The sequence below is a fragment of the Netta rufina genome (assembly GCF_964035555.1).
Source record: "Netta rufina genome assembly, chromosome: 3".
NCBI lineage: Eukaryota > Metazoa > Chordata > Aves > Anseriformes > Anatidae > Netta > Netta rufina.
Window position 1 is genome coordinate 114689611 of NC_140125.1, and position 19429 is coordinate 114709039.

The 19429-nt window shown below is 43.5% G+C and overlaps 1 protein-coding gene across 2 annotated transcripts in view; it reads left to right on the top strand.

Annotated features, from left to right (window-relative positions):
• Positions 1–18382, top strand: part of EVA1A (eva-1 homolog A, regulator of programmed cell death) — a 200923-nt gene extending 182541 nt beyond the window's left edge. Inside the window, exons 6-8 of one of the 2 annotated variants that reach the window (XM_084283590.1) lie at positions 6177–6341; positions 10409–10582; positions 17833–18382. In XM_084283590.1, the coding sequence (XP_084139716.1) occupies positions 6177–6341; positions 10409–10582; positions 17833–18203 (710 nt within the window). In that variant the 3' untranslated portion in view covers positions 18204–18382. The remainder of the gene's footprint in view (positions 1–6176; positions 6342–10408; positions 10583–17832) is intronic. The other variant, XM_084283591.1, reaches the window with a different exon arrangement.
• The last annotated feature ends 1047 nt before the right edge of the window (positions 18383–19429 follow it).

The following is a 19429-nucleotide window of genomic DNA, read 5'->3' on the forward strand; positions in this document are numbered from 1 at the left end:
TGCCTGCAGTAGGCTGAGTAACTCTCTCTTTCTCTGGGATGTTGCATTCAGTTTCAGGATTACAGCCCATACCAGTGCTGGCTGAAAAATCTCCCTTTTTAAAGTGAATGAAGGAGAGGGAAAGGTCCTGAGTACTTATGTTTGATAAATATCTGCTTTTTTATTTTTTTTCTCTTTTTTTTTTTTTTTTTTTTTTTTTTTTTCGGGGGGGGGGGGGGGAAGGGGACTGAGGGTTTTACATGGCAATGTGTTGATCAAATTCCAACTTTTAGGCGTATGTTCTGTTGCACAAAGCACCCTTCACATCTCCTGCTGTCTCCTGTGTCACTTTACACTTTTTGTGTAAACTGTACCATACTTTAAATGTGATATAGGCTGCCCAAAGGTATAATATGGCTTTGCAGCCAAGGCATGGAGCTGACGTCCAGTGCACTCAGCCTGTCTTATGGGAGTGCCCATGTAGCCACTCATGGAGACATTTGAGAACTGTGCGATCTGATGGTCTCCCATCTAGTATTATAGTTATACCTGACCAAAAAGCAACAGTTCCCCTGTCAGATGAAGGGGAAATGTCTGATCATGGGGCAGGATTTAAAGGTAAGCTTTGGATGTCTGATGTGACAGAGGAGACTATGACAAAATGAAAACTCTTGCCACATGATGCTAACACTTGAATGGGCTACAAGTGGCCACAGACAGCTGGAAGAAATTTCAACCTGCACCTTGGCTATGCCTGAGACCCTTGGGAAGGAGACAGAGGGTTAGGCTATGCCTTAATTTAATTTTGTTGATCAAATTAGCATCTTCAATTCCCATGTTCCACTCTACATAGCGGTGTTACTTTTGTCATCAGGCTCAGAGTGTTTTCATATATGTGAATTTTCCTTTTTGCTCTGTGATTATATTGTGATGCAGTCAAAATCCACTATTTTAATATAAATTGTTGACTGATTGCGTAGTGAATTCAGGTTTTACAGCACATAAAACACTTCCGGTTCTGCAATTTTAGAGAGGCATGTACCTTACATATGTGCTAAAGAATTGCTTTATTTTAGAAGTTCAGAAACATGAATGATCCCATTTCTGGACAGATGCTGTTTACTTTCAAGTCTCAAACAACAACCACTTAGAGCTCCTAGCTCTAAAAACCTACAATGGTTTGTACTGGGTGTTTACTCACAGTATTTTTTTTTTTTTTTAATTTTATAAATATGTTGAGTGTCAACAGTTCCTGGCCCCAACCTGCCCGGATAAAAGGTTTGCTTGTAATTTTCACTGGTGAGGGAATCACGTTTTGTTCAAACTGCACACTGCTTCAGTCATTCACAGCAGGATTTGCTGAAGGTCCTGCAGATCTGCTTTAATTTTACTGACCTCATGGACTGGAAATGCACAAGTGAATATATAGTGGAGGACTGAAGAATGACAAAGCCCCCGTCTGTATGTTTTTAAGAGTGAGCTTTCACTGATCTCCCCTCCAGTTGACTGACTTGTGTATATAATGGAGGTCAGGGAGTGGAAGTCTTTAAACGTGTTTAGGCCCAGATCAAACATCAGGAAACACCAAATGATGAAATTATCAGAGTTTAAGTGAGGCTGGACTACAGGGAGTTTGAATTAGTTTCCTTTCTTTGGCACAGATTCCTTCCATGAGATTGGACAAATTATTTTGATATTTAAACACTTTCAAAACTGTCCCTAAGCCAGTTCCCCATCTGCAAAATCTGGGGCTATAACAGTTAAATGTTTTGTTTAGGGGAATAATATATGCACTTCAATTGAAACACTCAGCAGCATATTGGAGTAGAGTTCCTGAGAAAGAGCCATATTCCTCTTCGAAATAATCCCATGTGGCAAGGAGCCGAACCCCCAGAACTGGAGTGTTTAAAACTAGACAGATCAACATAGTAGACAAAATATAGCAAACCATCTTGGTTAACAAAGAGGCGAGGTGTTGGCTGGCATTTTCCATCTCTTAGCACTGCAATTCATAATTTTGCTGCTTGTAGGCATAGCAACTCTGTTTCCTGGCCACACAAGAGAGTGCTTGTGTGAAAATCCCAGCAGAAGTAGGCTCCACCATGTACAAATAAGGATGCTGTCAGCAGCAGCAGCACGTGCCTCTTCACGCTGTCCTGCCAGTTGCCTGTACTCAAGTCTGATGGGTCTGCTGTACCAGCCAGAGCACGCTTTGGCTTTGATTTTCATTTGCTGCCGCTTCTGCAGGGGGAAGGTGGCAGACAGTGGTGGTGAGGATGTGTTGTGGGGTTGGTACCACTAATTCATCGTAAATGGGTAATGCAAGTCTGGGTTTGGGAACTGGAATAAATTATTGCCAGCACGATGTTGATTCAGACAGATGAGCAGTCTTCCAGTAGGAGCAGTGGGAGCAAGGAGCCTGAACTACTTTTAAAACAGACACAGAGGGATGATATAAAGATTGTAAGCCCCACTCAGCTGCCTGGGCCACGTTATCTGAGAATTTCATCATTTGGATAAATGCCCACGTCTCAACGCTGATTGCTACCCTTTGAAAGACTGAAGATCCCCAGAAGTCCCCCAAGCATCTCCCCTCTTCCAACTCATCCCAACTCATTTCTCATCCATATTTCAAGGTGCAAGGCTCCTGACTATTGGACGTGTTAGCATTTTGATCGAGGGCCCTGTTTCATTCCCACTTGTCCTCATATTTCACTTGTTCTGCTGACTGAGTTGTGTTAACTTCTCTGCTTGATTGAATGGAGCAGGCTGGGTGCCAGCCCTTCCCTGCCAGGATTTCTGTGCTTAATGCTGAGATAAGACTAAAATCCCAGGTACTTTTTTTCTGGTGGGTTTAATTACAAATAACTTTTCTTGACACCTTGCTTCAGTTCATGCCATGCTTAATGTCAGATGTACTCCTCTCTGGAGAATTTAAAGAGGGTATTTCAAAGGAACCAGATGTTTAATCTTTCTTGTGGAGTTGGCTGCCACACAGAAGCTAACTGGAAATTGTGAGGTGTTTTGCACTTGAAAAAGCCTTTCCATTTTACTTTCTAAATCAAGCTATCTAAGCTGTGTATGGGTTTAGTGTCGTATAAACTAGAAAAAGAACAGACTTGCCGTGTACTGTCACTCTATTTACTCTTTGCCAAGATAGTCTTGTCCTGGCAAAATGTCCTCAAGATGTTTATGGAGTCCACAGAGAAAAATGGTACCTTCAAATGAAAAAGTCCTAAGTTCATCTGCTGTAGACAGCCCGTTTTGCACTAAGTTGCTTCCAGATCTTTAAAGGCGTTTAGTTGCTGAGATAAAGACAAGAACTGCCTAGGGTTTTTAAAAGTACCAAAGCACATGCTAATCACAGATGTTAAATGTCTGCCTGCTTTTGGGAATCTCTCTACATAGCCACCTGCATTTTTAGACACCAAATGCCCACTTGGTGTTATTCTTTATGCCTTACGTTCTCAGCCATCCCCAAAGGATGAAAGCACAACCATAGCCCATTAAGGTGCTGTGACACTTTGTGAGTGAATCCCTCCGAATACATCTCCATCTCCACCCTTCCTTGGGATGCCGCTGACTTGTTGCTGTGTGATTTATGATGCTTTGTTTTACTCTCTCTCTTCTTGTGGTCCTGCAGGTAGCATTTATAGTGTCTGTGGCACAGCTGCCAAAAGAAAAGATGTAGTTCAATTTCCTAAGTGTGCTTAGGAGAAGATTTATTATTATTATTTTTTCCCGTTTGGCTTGAAGTAGCTGGTGGTGCCACCTGTTCAAAGAAAGACATGGCTCCACCCAGCCTGTGTTCTGCCCTAGAGATGGACATGAATACTGGGAGGTGAAAATGGATGTTTATGATTAAAAGGCAGTCTGAAATGTGAAAGACTAGCTCAAAATATGCTAAAAATGTGTCTCTGTGTTTCTTTTGCCTCATTTTCTTCATCAGACATATATCAACAGCTTACCTGGGTTGCAATTTGGAAGAAGGGTGTTTAAGGGCATATTGACTTGAGTCCTTTAGATGCCTTTCAGGTCCTCAGCCTGAGATGCAGCAAAAAAAAATATATTTTTTTTCTTTTTATTTCTGGAGGATGCTGAGCCCTCTGAATATCAGGTTTCCCTTTGGTGTCTCAAATTAGTCACCCAGAATTGTGATTCTCCCTGGCTGTGTGGATGGTCTCTGTTCTACCCACCTCCTCCCCAGACTTTCTGATATTTCTCTGGCACAGGTATCCCCCTTGCTTCTGTTTAGTTCTTAGCAGGGGATATGTTTCATTTGCTGCCTTCCCATCAGAAGACAGTTGCCAATTCTGGTTTCACTAGAAACTGCTGTGCCAGCTTTTTGCTATTCAGGAGCTGTAGGTTTTTTATGTCTGTTTCCTGACCTAGCATGACTCTACTAATAATGTGAGAACTTCAATGCTGATATCTTGGCAGCCTCATACAGGTCAGTCAGTAAATATAGTTACAATTCTCTTTGCCTCAGCAAAGACAGTAAGTCAAACACAATGTAAACAAGGCGGTTGGATTGCTTCCCCCACCAGTAATATTTGTAGTTATGCAGGCAAATTTAGTGGGCACGATTAAATCTCATGCTCCAGCTTTGCAGCTGATTAGCTGCAGGGGGCAGGCAGGAATTTCCTTTCTGTTCCAGGGCTGCACGCTTTCCAAGTCCTCCTCCGAGCCTTTGCCAAGGATCTCAAAGTGCTTTACTTCTTTAATTATGCTACATCACACCCCTGTGAAGAGTGTAGATGAGAGAATGATCTGCAACAGAGCAGTGGGGAAACTGAGGCACCAGGAGGTGGCAGCCAGCTTGGGACATGAGAGGTGGTGGCCATTAGACTTGGAGGAAGGAGAGCTGAGCATCCCAGCAGCAGCCCTCCCTTGGGGTTTCTGTAGGTCTAATGAACTTGCACCTCATTCTCAGCAGTCTGTGTCTTTAACACAGTAAAGTCGTGGCTCTCTGAAGGGACAAAGTGGTGCTTTGATGTATGTATTAGAGTACAGTCAGTGGAGGAGAACATATATTTCTCCTCTGGAAATTTAAATTTATTTATTTTGTCCTTAATTTCTCTACTTCTCTGATTTCTGAGCTGAACGACCCGTCTATGTGTTTTTTCTCTTTGTATGGAAAGGCGCTTTTATCGGAAATAGCCTCAGGCGTTGGCCTCGGCTGAGGCAGAGAACTGGTTCAGCTCCACAGGTGACATGCTTCAGTGTCTCCACAGGGCTTGATCAGTGAATTTACGGTGTGGATTCACTTTCAGTGGGTGTACACTGGTGTAGTCACACCGGCTTTGATTGCTTTGCTTGGAGGTACAGCTGAAGAGCTGGCCTTGCAACATCGAGGAGGGGAAAATAGTCTTACTGAGGCATGCTTTGGTTCAATGTAAAGGCCAAAGATGCTCAGACACAGCTCTTGTAGACATATCAACCTACCTTACCTGTGTATTGGATGAAAAATGAAGCCAAAGGGTTTAGCTGAGCCTTCACCCTCTTCCTCGGGGTGGCAGGAATAGAGAAGGGGTCCTTCCCAGCTTAGCTGATGCCTAAAGCCCAATGAGGAGTATTTTCAACCCCACAGGGTGGGGAGGATTTCTTATAGGCAGGGTTTCTTATTCTGTGGTGGATGTTTTAAGCTTTATGCATTTTTGTGGATAGCATCTTCCAAAGGTTGGTTTTGGGATTCCAAAGTGGACAGAAATATCTGCTGTGCAGTTCTGAGCCAGCAACCTGATGGCTGGGGAGAGGCAGGGATTCAGGCATACCCGACAGTCCCTCCCCTTTGCTATGGGCTCCCTGCCCAACCCTACACCATAGTAGGAATGGGGCTGTCCAGCTGGAGGACTCCAAACCTCAGGGCTGAGACCAAAGACCAGCTTACCAGGCATTTCAGTGCCTTAGATGGGTGTCTAAATAAGCTGTTTGAATCTGACCCTTTGTCTAGTCTCAACCCTTAATTATAAGTAAACAATATCTTATTCACTTTATAGTTTCTAGCATTTTCCCATTGAATGTCTCTGTGCTGGCATTTGGAGAGCATTCATCAAGTGGTAAATGAGTGTCTGTTTGGTCTGCACATAGTATAATTAAGTATCAGCTGAGCCCATAGCATAATGTGATAATTCTCATCCTGACCAGCTGAAATAACTCGCTCTAACAACTGTGCTTTTCTTACTCTTCTCTTTCAGTTCCCAGGAAGCTTCTGCATGAAACCCAGCCAGGACCAACCAATTACCAAGGATTTCAGAAGCCACATTTTCCACTGTGGCCAAGGGTGTTTGATCCCAATGTTATAGGGGACGGCGTGTTCCTTTCTGATGTCTCTCCTTCCAATATAGGACGTGCTCTCCCAGGTAGCTATAACTATTGCAATGCTGTCTCAAACCTAACTGTGATGTGGTAGCCGTTCCCTTCCATCTCCCCTTACAGACGCTATATACATTACCTGGGTTTCTATATTGTACCCTATATGTCAAAATAGGGTACATATATGTCTATATGTCAAAGTCACAAAGAGAGGTTTCGAGGCACGACCACCTACTGACTAAAGTGAACTGTGAAACTCACTCTGGGTTTCTTGAAGTAGCAGTAATGGCCATGCATGTCAAAACTCATCACAGAAATTCTTTGCAGACCCGTCTAACACAGTGGCAAATCAAAACCAGGGCGGACATAGCAGGAGATCTGCCTCAGAGGGGACAGAGAAGCATTCAGCTGAGCTTTGAAATATGATGCTATTTTCATAAAATGCAAAGCGAAGATATATGAATGAAGTCAAATCTTTGCTATCTAGGGACAGGTGAGTAGGAGGAAGGGATGGTGTAGGAATAAAGGAAGAGCACAGGTGAGCATTTACTGGGTTAGGCAGTGTTTTTGCATTATGTTTCCCAACATGCTGGAGACGGTGATGACATTACTTCTGAAATTCCCACCCTGTGCTCCCAGAGCTTTAGGGAGTATATGGACAGAGCTACCTTGTCTTTGTCTGCAGTCTTGGTAAAGTTAACCCACAGCCTGGATAATCAATCTGCAGGTAACTAAAAGTCAGCAAGAACAGATTTGTCAGTTTAGAGGATTTACTGAAAATTTGTCAAGGAGAAGAATTTTAGGTCAGACTGAAATAAATGTTGTGACCCTGATGATTCTTTTAAATGCACAAAAAAGTGCTGAACTCATTTTCATTCATCTAAACATTTCACTTCTAAAAATGACACCTTTTTATTTAGCTTTCTTATTGTTTATTCATTCATTTTGAAAATACACACAACTTTTCAAACAAAGATGTCGTCTTGAAATTAAAAGCTGTAAGACCGTTTCAAAAATAGCAAAAACAATATTTGGACATTTCTGCAATCTCCTTTCCTGTTTTATTTCTTTTGTTAAAACTATTTGCTAAAGTCTGCCTGATATCATGGATAACCTCTGCTATGCTTAAATTGTGTCACTGGCCAAATTTACTGCTAGCTGCAATAATTTCATTCAACTTCGGTGTAAAGTCACTGGGAAACTGCTTGAGTGAGTGGAAACAGCTGGGAAAGGGTGAACATGGTGAAGAGAAAACCAGGGAGGGATTAGGTGAAGACAAAGTCTGCAAAGCTAGCAAAGAAAAAGAGGTTCCTTTTAGTACGATCCTGGATTAAATGACACAGGGAACTGCGTAGCATAGCAACACATGACCCTTATGAAATTATGTTTGTTTGTTTTTTTTTTCCCCCTCCTGCATAACCCCAGTCATTTTCTGTCTTCCCTGTCTGTGCTTGTACAGTCCTGCAGATGACAGAACCAGTTCTGTGGTTTTGTGGTGTTCTTTGCCAGAGTATAGTGTATGCAGATGAGTATTAATTTAAAAACTTGTTTGATTGCATCTGTTCTTTGGATGTGTCAGAGAAAAAAAAAAAAAGATTCTTCTTACATTTCACATAAGAGGAGTTATGCATTAGTCTCTCCTAAAAGACACCATTTTTGCACAGCTTGGTTTCCAAGGGATGTCCAAACCCAGGCAGAAGTGGTGCCCATCTCAGTCTTTCCTGGCTGATCTAGTACCTGAACACGGAGAAGCCCCTACAGGTAGTATAATTTAAACCTTAGTCCTAGTAAGATCCTGTGAATGCATTGGCAGTGAGGGGAAGGTAGATTGTCACTAACCCAGAGCTGGACAAGTGAGAGAACATGATGCAGAGGTCCCAGGTTCATATCCTACCAGCTAATCTACGTTAGCTAGACTTCAATGCTGTGTTGTAGAAACCTCTCAAAGACCTCATAGGAACCTGGAGCCACCTAACTCAGTGGTCCTCTTTAGGATCAGATGTATAGTTAGTAGATCATCTGATGATTCTCTTCCTTTTCATTGATTGTAAAGGGATTTTAGATTAATTAGTTCAGAGCTAGACCTCAGCATGTCGACATCCTGGGCAGGATACAGTTGCTTCCACATATATATCTCATTTGAGATGACCTGGGATGTTCACCTGGCTTCTGGATGCTGCTCTAAAAGGGTGAGAGTTTTCCCTACATCTCTTCTCATATCTGGCAGCATTGCATGGATGTCCTTCTAACCCTGAGGTTTCTTAAATGTCTGTGTATGGGCAAATAACATCAAGCTTTAAGTATCAGCCATGGCGAGAGCTGAATCACTCTTAAGGTCTGTCAACTAACAGCAGGATTCAATTGCCTCAGTTTAGATACATAGTGATATGTGATATGCTTTGAAGTATGCAGGACATCTTCAGGAGAGTAGTGGTTCAGTTTGTGGACATGAAAAATTTACCCTTCTTTCAGTGGATTTCTTTGCAGGAACAGTAGTTGAGAAAAACTCAACCAGTTGTACAGATGTGGATTTACTGGGTAAAGAGAATAAAAAGAAAGATTAGAGATCATGTTAATATTTCTGGTGCTTACATCTGAATTAAAATATTTTCCAAGGCTTTCCTGTTAATTTCCTGCTGGCTGTGCCTTTACCCCTCTGTGCCCCAGTGGCTCCATTGCATAACTAGTCTGCAGCAATCACTGTTCTTCCAGAGCAAGAAGCTCTTTGGATATTTTTCTCTTTTGCATTTGCCAGCCATGCACCCACATTTGAAAACTTTGCTCGGGGGCCAGTCATTAACACCTTGGTAGCTTGTAAAGTGTGGCTTTCCCAAGGCCATGCAGCTTTTCAGTGGCAGAGATACAACTGTGACCACATTCCTTGGGGCTGATCCCTTACAGCTTCACCTGGACATCCATTCCCGCTGCTTCTCCTGTGAGGCAGATTAGGACTTGACACTACTGCATGCATGTTCGTGCACTCAGTGCCTCTCCACCCAGTATTACCTGTTCTCTTTGACAGCCCTCGATTTCTGTCATTGCTTCCCTGGGCTGTGCCTCTTCACAGTGCACACAGCGCGAGGGTGAAGGTGATGTCTCATTTTGGCAGGTTTTCAGGGAACAGAGGCAGATGAGGTGAGCACAGACCACCTCATGTTGTGGCTGTGGTCAGAGTGCCTTTTCTTGCATGGCACTGGTTGTATTGTAGGAGATGGACCTGGCAGTTTCCTGAATTTAATACCTGCAGGTAAATGGGAGCCAGGTGCAAGTCTGTGATTTTACCTTGTGCTGCTTGGAACCAGACACATGGGGAAAGGAGCCTGGAAATCTGTAACAGCTACTGTTAAACAGTCACATGGATGATGGAACTGGGTCCTGTGCACTGACTTTTTTTTGTGTGTTTAAAACAATTAGTGTTTTATAACTGGTGGGGGTGTCTGCCAGCAGATCAAGGTGCAGGGAGTACTCAGCAGTGAGCTGATAAGGTCTGAAAGGGTCGCTTTGAGCCTCCTGGAATTAGCTGTATTCTTAGCTCCGGTCTTCAACAAATAAAATCAAATCATAAACCCAAGTTCACTCACCTCTCCGAAGGGGAAATGATGTCTGGGTGAAACACAGTGCAAGCAGGCTTCTGAAGGAAGTCATAAACTCAAATCTGCCCTTCCCCGAAAAAGCTGGAGAAAAAGTGCGTCTGTTTGCCAGGTGTGGATGGATCGCTGCAGCATGACACTGGCGGAGGGTTGCCAACTCTGCCGGTGTTTTCTGAGCCAGTGTGCTGGCTTATAACAAGCTTAGCTGATAAAGGCCCCTTTGATTTACATAAGAGAAAAGAAACCTGATTACATATTTGCTGTAACGTAGGTGGGTGTGTTTAAGTGGTGACATGAAAGAGCAGGAGACGGGGGAGAGAAGATGCTGTCTGGATGCAGACAGGGCATGGACTCAACTGAAGGTAACTGCAAAGGTTTAGTTGACCCCCAAAAGAGGAGCAAATTTGGGTGGCTTGCTGCTGAGCAGCTCTGGATTTCTGAATGCAGATGCTGACCTTGTGAGGCTAGGGCAGGACAGCGCTGGTACACTTGCCTGGTTCCTCATTCCCTTTCTGTTTCAAAAGCAGAGAAGAAGAAAGGGAGATCGGCCACGTTCTACCCTCTGGACAACACCCCCTTCCTGCTTCCTGTGGATGAGACACAACCGCCGGTGTTCACCAGCAGCATGGAGCCCGTGGGCGTTAGCACAGAGATGGCACTGCTCAGCAACATCCTAGCAGCATACGCCTTCATCACAGGTAGGTCTGGTGGCCACCACCTCTCTGGGCTCTTTGTAGACCCTCAAACAAGCCTATGTTTCATAGCCACCTAGGGCTAAATCCGCTTCTTTGAACTGTTGGTGTTTTTCATTCATCTCTCAGCAAATTCTCCCTTGAAAGACCTGACGAGGGCAGCTCTAGCTGACAGTATACAAGAGGGTTTATTGTGCTCTGCGCTTCCCTGGATTTGCTCTCATCTGAAGTTGAATACAATGTAATCTTACATGCTGTATTATTCCTAATGCTCCATTTTCCTGGAGATCAAAGCCTGGCACATTAGGAAGGCAAGCTTGTTGTCCTGTAATTTGGAAAATAAGCAACACTCAGATCATTACCCTGCTTAAGAGAATTTGGCTTATCTTCAGTAGAAGTGTGAAGATGAAGTAGCTTGAGAGTCTGCTTAATTGTATATTTAAATGTAGTTTAGAGCAAGATTTCCTTGGATCACAGTTTATCTTTCACCCACATGCAGCTTTCAAGTAGCAGAGGAACCATCTGCCTTTAAGATTGGTGTTAAAAAGTTGCTCTTGAGATAGAGACTGTGTGCTCTGTTCATTGCTTGGGGTCAGTACCACTGATAGCAAAAAGTCCAGCAAAGGCAGGAGACGTAGTGCAAATGTTTTCCATCTTGTGAGGTGCCTTGTCAAAGTAGAGGTTGACTACAGAGTTGGATAAGCCATGCCCAGAATAGGAGGAGCACTGTCTGGGTAACATCAGATGCACTAATTCAACACATTTTAGGGCAAACTACTGCTTTCCACAGAAGGAAGTTTCTTATGGGATTGCAGATTGTTCTCCATTTGAATGAAATATTTGTATGCACCTTGTTAGTAATACTAACGTGTTGCTCTTTCACTGCACACTGTTAATAATTCTGTGTACTGCAACTGGTCTGCTCACAGTTAGGCTGGGGTCTATATAACTAAAACTCCTGTATTCACGAGCAACAATTATTCATGTCTTTGTGCCATTCAGCCTTGCCGATTCACTAAATACTAATGCATTCTTGGTGCAATGCTCTTGGTTTTGCTGAGATACCACCATGCTGCTACAGACAAGTATTTGGATTTGAAACAACTAACTAGAGCTTTGCATTTTGGAATCACTGAGTAGCTTAAGAAGAGTTTTTCTGCACACTTAGTGGACAGTCCTTCTAAAAGGACCACGAATAGTGAATGCAAAGTTCTGACTTTCTAGTCATTGAATGGTGGCATTGGGTCCTGTTTTTTCATGACACCTTGAAGAAGCAGGCAGATTAAGTGGAAGTAGTAATGTTCTTCACAAAAGATGGCTGAAAGGGATATATTTTCATTGTATGGACTTCCCTAAGGAAAGATTAGGAAAAGCAAACATTAAATGAATCTTCTACGTATCACACTTCTCCCCTCTTTTACCTACATCTGCCATTTTTGACATGAAAAAAATACCTTCATTCCCAACTTTACTATAAAATAAAATCCTGTTAATATTATTTTCCCCATCTGAATGGTAATGGGTAGCAGAAGGTTGTAGGATTTATGGTAGGGGCCAGTTGGTACTAGGATTCAGGACTGCTGACTATGCCCCAAGGACTTAGCTTCCATTTACCACAGCAGAACTCTTTGACTCTGCATTCCTTTTATGGGGCACAAGGCCTCGATTCATCCCCTTCCCAGGGTGTCACTCTTGGCAGGAGCCTCTAAAACTTACTCCAGCACCAGTAATAAATAATGACAGCTTTAACTGTCATGTTGCTGTGGAACTTGCTTGTCCTCTCACAATGTGGTCTCCTTGTGATGTGTTTGGATTCACTGGATGTCAAATAGGCAAAACCGACACCTCACAACTTTGGTTTACAGTGAGGAGTTGAGGAGCTTGTTGCACCATGACTGTTAGGTGAATTTTGATCTCAATGGTATGGATGTTCAGTTTGTTATTTATCACAAAAATAATTGATGGCTGCCCTGTGGATTGAAACAGCAGATGTCCTAAGCCATTTTTATTTGCTACATGTAATTTAGCTCTTTGATTTTAGCAGGGAGGATAGAATTGGCATGATTTATTTTGATATATGTGAGAATGTGGAGGTTTTAGATTATATTTTCAAAGACAAGCTGTGTCACAGGGCACAAATGTCATTTGCATAAAACTAAAGCACTGCAAAGCCACCCCCGTTCATCCTGCAGACATTGAGCAGCAAAATAGTTGGAAATTTTCATGCTTCCCTGAGTTTTGAGCCCTGAAGTAAGCTTAAGCCACAGCAACTGTTGATGTTCATAGAGGAGCCACAGAAGTGTCTCAGGAGAGACAGGGTGCCGGACAGCCAGGAAGACTTTGGTTCTGCTTCACACAATTTTCACCACTCTTAACCACAGCTTCTGTGCCATAGGGAGACATTAATGCAAGAACTGCAATGTTTCCTGACACTAAAAACGTCCCTCAGGTACACTTTGCAAACTGAAATTTCTGTATTCAGGTTTTGCTTGTGCTGGTGAGTTGGCTCATAACAGGACTTCGCAAGAGTAAACTGTAAAAGGCAGAGGTGATATATAAAGAAAATTTTTGGTTTTGGTGCAGGGGATGCTGTAAACCCTCAAATCCACTCCAGGAAAAGGCAGTTACGGGCACTTGGTATTGCATGGGTCAAGAGTAAGGACAATCCACTCTATTACTTGTAAGGACAATCTATTATTTTCCTGCCTCCTGGCAGTGGGGTGTCTCTTGGCTTGGGGAGAATACCAAAATCATGTGCTCACTGGTGTTTACTTTTTCTTCACAAGATGATAAGTTTTGTTGGGAAGCTGCAATAAAGAGCTGCAGGCTCTGTCATTTGCATCATTGGTACATGCAGGGTCTTGCAATCCACAGAGGGGAAAAGTACCAATGCTAGTGAAATCTGTGCTCATTTCTATCATCTTTTTGGCTGAAGTTGTCGTATAAAAGTTGGGAACATTCCTATTGACAAACGAGGGTTGAAAAGTCACAGCACAGCAGGAAGCAAAGGCTCTTTGCAGGAGTGTTGGTTCTCACTGTCAATTCTGTTTGCAGCTATCACCATGGTTAGGAGTATCACAGCCAGTTTGGTGTTAGTCTTGTCCCAGCTTCAAGAACCTTGAACACAATTTCTCAGAAACAGGGAGAAAGAGTCAACAATATCTATGACAAGTGAATTTACAAGCTGATCAGACAAATATGTCTTGCTCAGAGTTCAGTCCTGCAAAAGGCTCAGGGATGCCCCTAATTTGAAAGCTGATTTTTGTTACAGAGTTAGGTTTTTAATTATATGCAATCCCTGCCTGTAAACCTCAGACCTGTTATTTGTCATGGACTTGATCCAAAACCTGTCTGAGTGCTTGGGAAGATTTCACCACTCTTGGTGACAGCTGGAACTGGCTCTGCAGTCACAGTCTGTCACCAAGACCAGAACCATCCCTTGTGATTACATAAATATTAAATGTCCCAATTGTATCAGAGCACTCCCAATGCCTTCCTTCGGACAGGTGACTTACTCCAGTTTTGTAGCCCCATTCAGATTGAAGTTGTTAGAGGGAAACCTACATAAATCCATGTTTTATTCTTCTTCCATAAGCAGAGAGCAATGCTGCCAAGTTATTAACAAGGAGCTTCCAAAAAACAACCCAGGGGAGATCATTCCAACTTCTGGACTGCTTGGCCTGAGCCTTATTAATAAGGGGCTCCTGGAGAGCTTTCTCTGTTCTACCAAGGGAGTTCAGCAGCCTGTGGGGCTAACTGTAAATTCCCTAGAAGATATTGCTCCTACTGTTCATCTGGCTATGCTTAATGCCGAACCTTTTATTGGGGCCCTCTCAAATTCTCCTCCCCACTGAGGTTTCTGAATGTATGAAGCCATCACAGGAAGCCAGCAGTGTTAATGCCTAGATTGGTTTTTATTTATTGAAACAATTTATTATAATAGCAATAACAACCTTGGCCCGGGGCATTTCCTGGGGAATTAATGGCAGTCTGGGTTGATGCTCCCAGCAGATTGTTAGCCCTCAGGAAACAGGCTCCATAATTGCTGCTGGTTTGGTTGGAAAAACAAAATAAAATGTGTTTCTAATTTTTGGTCAGTTTGAGCACATAGAAAATGGTGGCTTTTGTATAAAGGGCTGTAAAGAGCATATATCTTTTGTCTGCATTGATTAAGTTCAGGCTTGAATCAATGACATTTTCATCAATGCTTTCAGTCCAGAAAGAGAAATACCAGGGAGGAGGGAAGGAAACGCCAACTAGAGAGATTGACAGCAACTGGGTCCTGCTAAAAGTTTAGGAGAAAAACATAGCTCTGAGCTGTCATCCACAGCTCAGGGGAAGGAAAAGCTGCTCTGGTCAAAATCCATGTGTTAAAGGGTGTAGTAGGGCACACACATACACACACTTGAATGCATACCAAAATTATGTTAACTCCTGCCACTGATATCCATACACTTTTAAAGAGTTTTTCATATACAGTAAGTGTTTTGAGGTGTCAGTGTTTGCATGATGAATCTGAGCCTCTCTTGAGTTTTTGGAAGATGCTGAGAATACATTTACTGAAGAAGTTTGCCCCTTTTTGGACTTAGCAAGGAGAACATGTATGGGGGGAGGTTCTCAAGATCACTAATCATCTGTCAGCCCCCCAAATTTAGGCTGTTGCTGACTTGGCTACTCCAACAGAGAAAAAGCACAGCCCCTGGTTTTTAGCTTAATTTGCTCTTTCTGCTGTGAAAAGAGAGATGTTGCTGTGCAAGTGGATTGTATGCATGATAAATGCCAAGACTGCAGTTGAACATAGGGTTACAGCTGAGTGAGGAAGTCCAGACAGTGTCTCAGATGTTGACAGAGTAGCTGTAGGAGCTCATAAATGCCAGTGGAGCCCAAAGATTCAATTACAGCCTCGCACTGCATGAAGGGCTATACACACAAGGACAAGCAGGGGATGAAAAATGGTTGCTTAAGTAGTAATTGAGGTGCAGTTTGCTCATGAGCTGGATACAGTAGCATGGAAAAAGGAGCGTGGAGGAGAATGGAAAAGCAGGACGTGGACAAAAATGGGAGAAGAGAAACCACATGTCTGTGTCTCAGGCTCAAATCTATGTTTTTTTTATGAGTTGCTTTAAAAGAGCAAGCAGTGGAACTAATGCAACCAAATCAAGCCCATGTGTGTGCAGGAATGTGGTGTGCAGGAAAGTGTGCCTGGCATCTTGTCAGCCAGAGACAGAACAGAAGCAGACTGGACCAAGTGTCTTCCAGGACAAACAGAGCACTCCTGCTCATTTGTTCTTTGCTGCCTGGGTGTCCTTGGAGCCTTCCTTACACCTACTTGCAAGGGAAGCTGTGCAACTGCTGTCCTGACTTATACTGCAGATGGAGGTAAAAGCAGTATCAGTCATGGTTCTGCTTTTCCTGGGGTTGTCAAATGTCTGAAATTAAGACCACTTCTTTGGTGTTCACACTGTAGCAGATGGGCAATGGCTTTGCTACAGCACAAGCAGGGCTTAAGCTTTAATTTAATTTGAGTTCTGTCCCTTGAGTTCAGGGTTGCTGTTAACTTCATTGAAGCCAACATTTCACTTAGCCAGACTGCTACAAGAGCTGCCAGCACATCCTCTCATACCTTTCTGCTATATTCTCATTTACCTTCAGCTTTTTGCTGGCTCACTCTTGTCAAAATATTTTAGTTTAAAACCTCTGGTTTTGATCCCTTGCCGCTTGAACTATTGATGCATTTCCTTCCTCTTCTGCATTGCTGAATGCATCTTTTGCAGTTCTCTTTTCCTGCTTTTGTAGTCTCTATTCAGTCTCTTTTTCTCTCTCCACACCATCCACATGAGCCCCTCTAGCAAGTCTCAAGTTTTATTAGCCAGTTTTCAGGTTATCATGACATCTTCCTCTTCCTTAGTTTGTCAGTCATCTTTGGATGCTTTTGGTAGAAGAGAAATGCAGAGCACAAAGTCATCTCTTTCCTGTAACTGTTCCATGAGCATCTCCATACACTGAACCACACATTGCCCTGAACCACACACAAGCCAGTGTCCAGGTTCTGAGCACAGAATCAGAATAATTTAGGTTGGATGGGGCCTCCAGAGGTCACCTGGTCCAAGCCCCTGCACAGAATGTAGTCAGCATTGAAGTTAGAGCAGGTTGCTCAGCATCTTGTCCTGTTGAGTTTTGAGTATCTCCAAATGTTTTCCAGTTCATCTTTCCTTAAGGAAATCAGTTTCTAAAAGCACAGTGTGGGGAGGTGAAGGTAGGGCCGAGCCTTTTAGTCACTGAGATCTTCCAGGGATTCAGTGTCAGGCTCTCAGCTGGGGGAACTGTTACAGCTCTGTCACCGAATTCAAAGGAGTAGGATTCATCTGAGGAGCTGACTCCATCCCTCAACTCAGGACTCCCAACAGACACAGCAGAGTAGAGCTGGTCTTGACACTTCTGCTTGGTTCATCTTCACCCATTCAGTCTATCTATAAACCCAGAATATGCTCAGATGATTCAGCCCAGGGGAATCACAGTAACAACATTTATCATAATTACACTTCTAAGTAGTCCCACGAACCAAAAAAAAACTGTAGTAAGTAAACAAGATAACCTAGTTTAAAAGGCACTGTGGGTCCTTTGGAGTCTTGTTATATCACCTGTGAAATGCGGCCATGCAGGATTCATCCTGTTAGTGCACTAACTCCAGCTCTGCTTCTGCAGCACAGGTATACTTTTTGGTGGTCTGGGCAGAAAGCCAGCACACTTGCCTTAGATAAGCAAATGAAACCTATGAATAAGTAATACACATTTTTCCGTGCTGTAAGGCTTGCCATTTCTGCTGGGCCACAGCACAGGGAGTGTATAAAGCTTTATAATAATCTTTATTCCTTGTGTGAAGATAATGGATGTGACAGAGAGTTGCACTCAGCTGCTGCTTGGTGTGCAGCTCCCTGGTCTCAGCCCCACTCCCACAGCCACTGGAATTAGCATTTAATTCTGTGGGCTGCTCCTACCCCTTCCAGATAACTCCAAGATGCAACTGCAGCTAACCCACATTCTGCATGTGGGTAAATGCCTTGGCAAAAATCCACCATTTAAATTCCCCTCCCTAGCTTCCCTGGGGAGAGGTGGCAAAGGACATTTGGAAGCAAAAAACCCATCAGAAACTTTGCTCCTCCAGAGAGTATTACTGGTATTTGCACAGAGGAGCAAACTGTGCGTTCTGTTCTTTTAAGGGTTGTTCTCAAGCGTTGTTTCCTTTCCCCTTCCAGAAAACCCTGAGCGGGCTGCTCTGTATTTTGTCTCCGGAGTGTGCATTGGACTCGTCTTGACACTGCTGGCCTTGGTGCTCAGGGTGTCCTGCCGAACGGACTGCAAACGCTCCTCTGCCAAAAAACCTCCACGGGAGCGGGAGAGCGACAGTGACAGCAGCGACAGCGACGACGATTCGGACACCACTTCCGACCTGTCTGCCCGCAGGCATCGCAGGTTCGAGAGGACTTTGAACATGAACGTCTTCACGTCGGCGGAGGAGCTGGAGCGAGCTCAGAGGCTGGAGGAACGGGAGCGCATCATCCGGGAGATCTGGATGAACGGCCAGCCGGACATCCCAGGGACCAGGAGCCTCAACCGCTACTACTAGGTGGTGGGGAGCCCAACCATCCCGCACTGCTCCTCCACACCTGGTAGAGGGGAGAGGGAGGGGAGCAGTTTCACCTGGATGTCTCCTCTTTTCCTTCCAGGAGTACTACCTGGGGCAGTATGGATGGACAGCAATAAAGCTTTCCCCCTCTCCTTTTCCCTGACATATTGCTATCACCCCTCTTCATGGACACTTTCTGGTTACATCAGAGGTGGTTGCCAACTTTGTTTCTTAGTAGCCGTCAGGAAGCCGGCGATTAGAGTCCTCCCATGTGGGGCATGGAGCTTGGCACGCTGCGGTACAAGCGCTCCCCTCTTGGCTGGGGAGAGGAGTCATCTAGGTTTTGGTTTTCATTTAGAATTTTGGGGTTTCTCTTTCCTGAGGACTTTGGGAGAATTGTGAACGAAACTATAAGTCTGGAAAGATGATTTGGGAAGGGAGGGGGAGGTAAATCCCGACCGATTGTCTTGTGACTTCAGAAGCCATGAGATTAACCTAATTAAAACCCAACGGCAAATGACTTGTTAAGAACTGGGGGATGGGGGGGAGGGGGGGATTCTTCCATCGTGAAATCATCTCGGTGCTTGGATGTTTGCCATAGTGTATTCAGTTATTTATGGCTGTCTTTTCATCTTCCTTTTCAATGGGAGCATTTTTATTTTTTTTTTTTTACTGACACCTCAGGGATAAAATCCTATTTTTTTTTGAGTCTGTTCTCCCTGCTGGCCCCTGTCAAACACAACCCAACCCACCTCCGACAGTGAAATTATGGTAATATAAGAGATGTGTCAGTGATTGGTGAGATGTTAACAACCTCAAAGAGGTTGAAAAGGGTTTTCTTTTTGTTTGTTTTGTTTTAAATATATATATATATATATATATTTGAAGATGCTGCACAGGAATGTGCCTTATTCTTTTTTTTTTGTTGTTAAACTACAGTTTTCCTATGGATAGCAATGCACAATGTTTTATATATTTTATTAAAAAAATAAAAAAGGAAAAGGTCTATGTTTACCAGAGGAAAATGGAGACAGAAGAAGACATGTATAACAGCAGAATGGGTAATAAATGCTAAATAAACTCTGGTTTGCTTCAATGCATTTGAATTTGCATCCTCACTTTTGGCACTTTGGTTGCTCGAGGGAACTGCTTTGGAAGAGGAGCACACCTCTGCAGGCAATCAAGGCTGACGTCCTCTGCATGCAGGAACCTGGAGGCACTTTTTC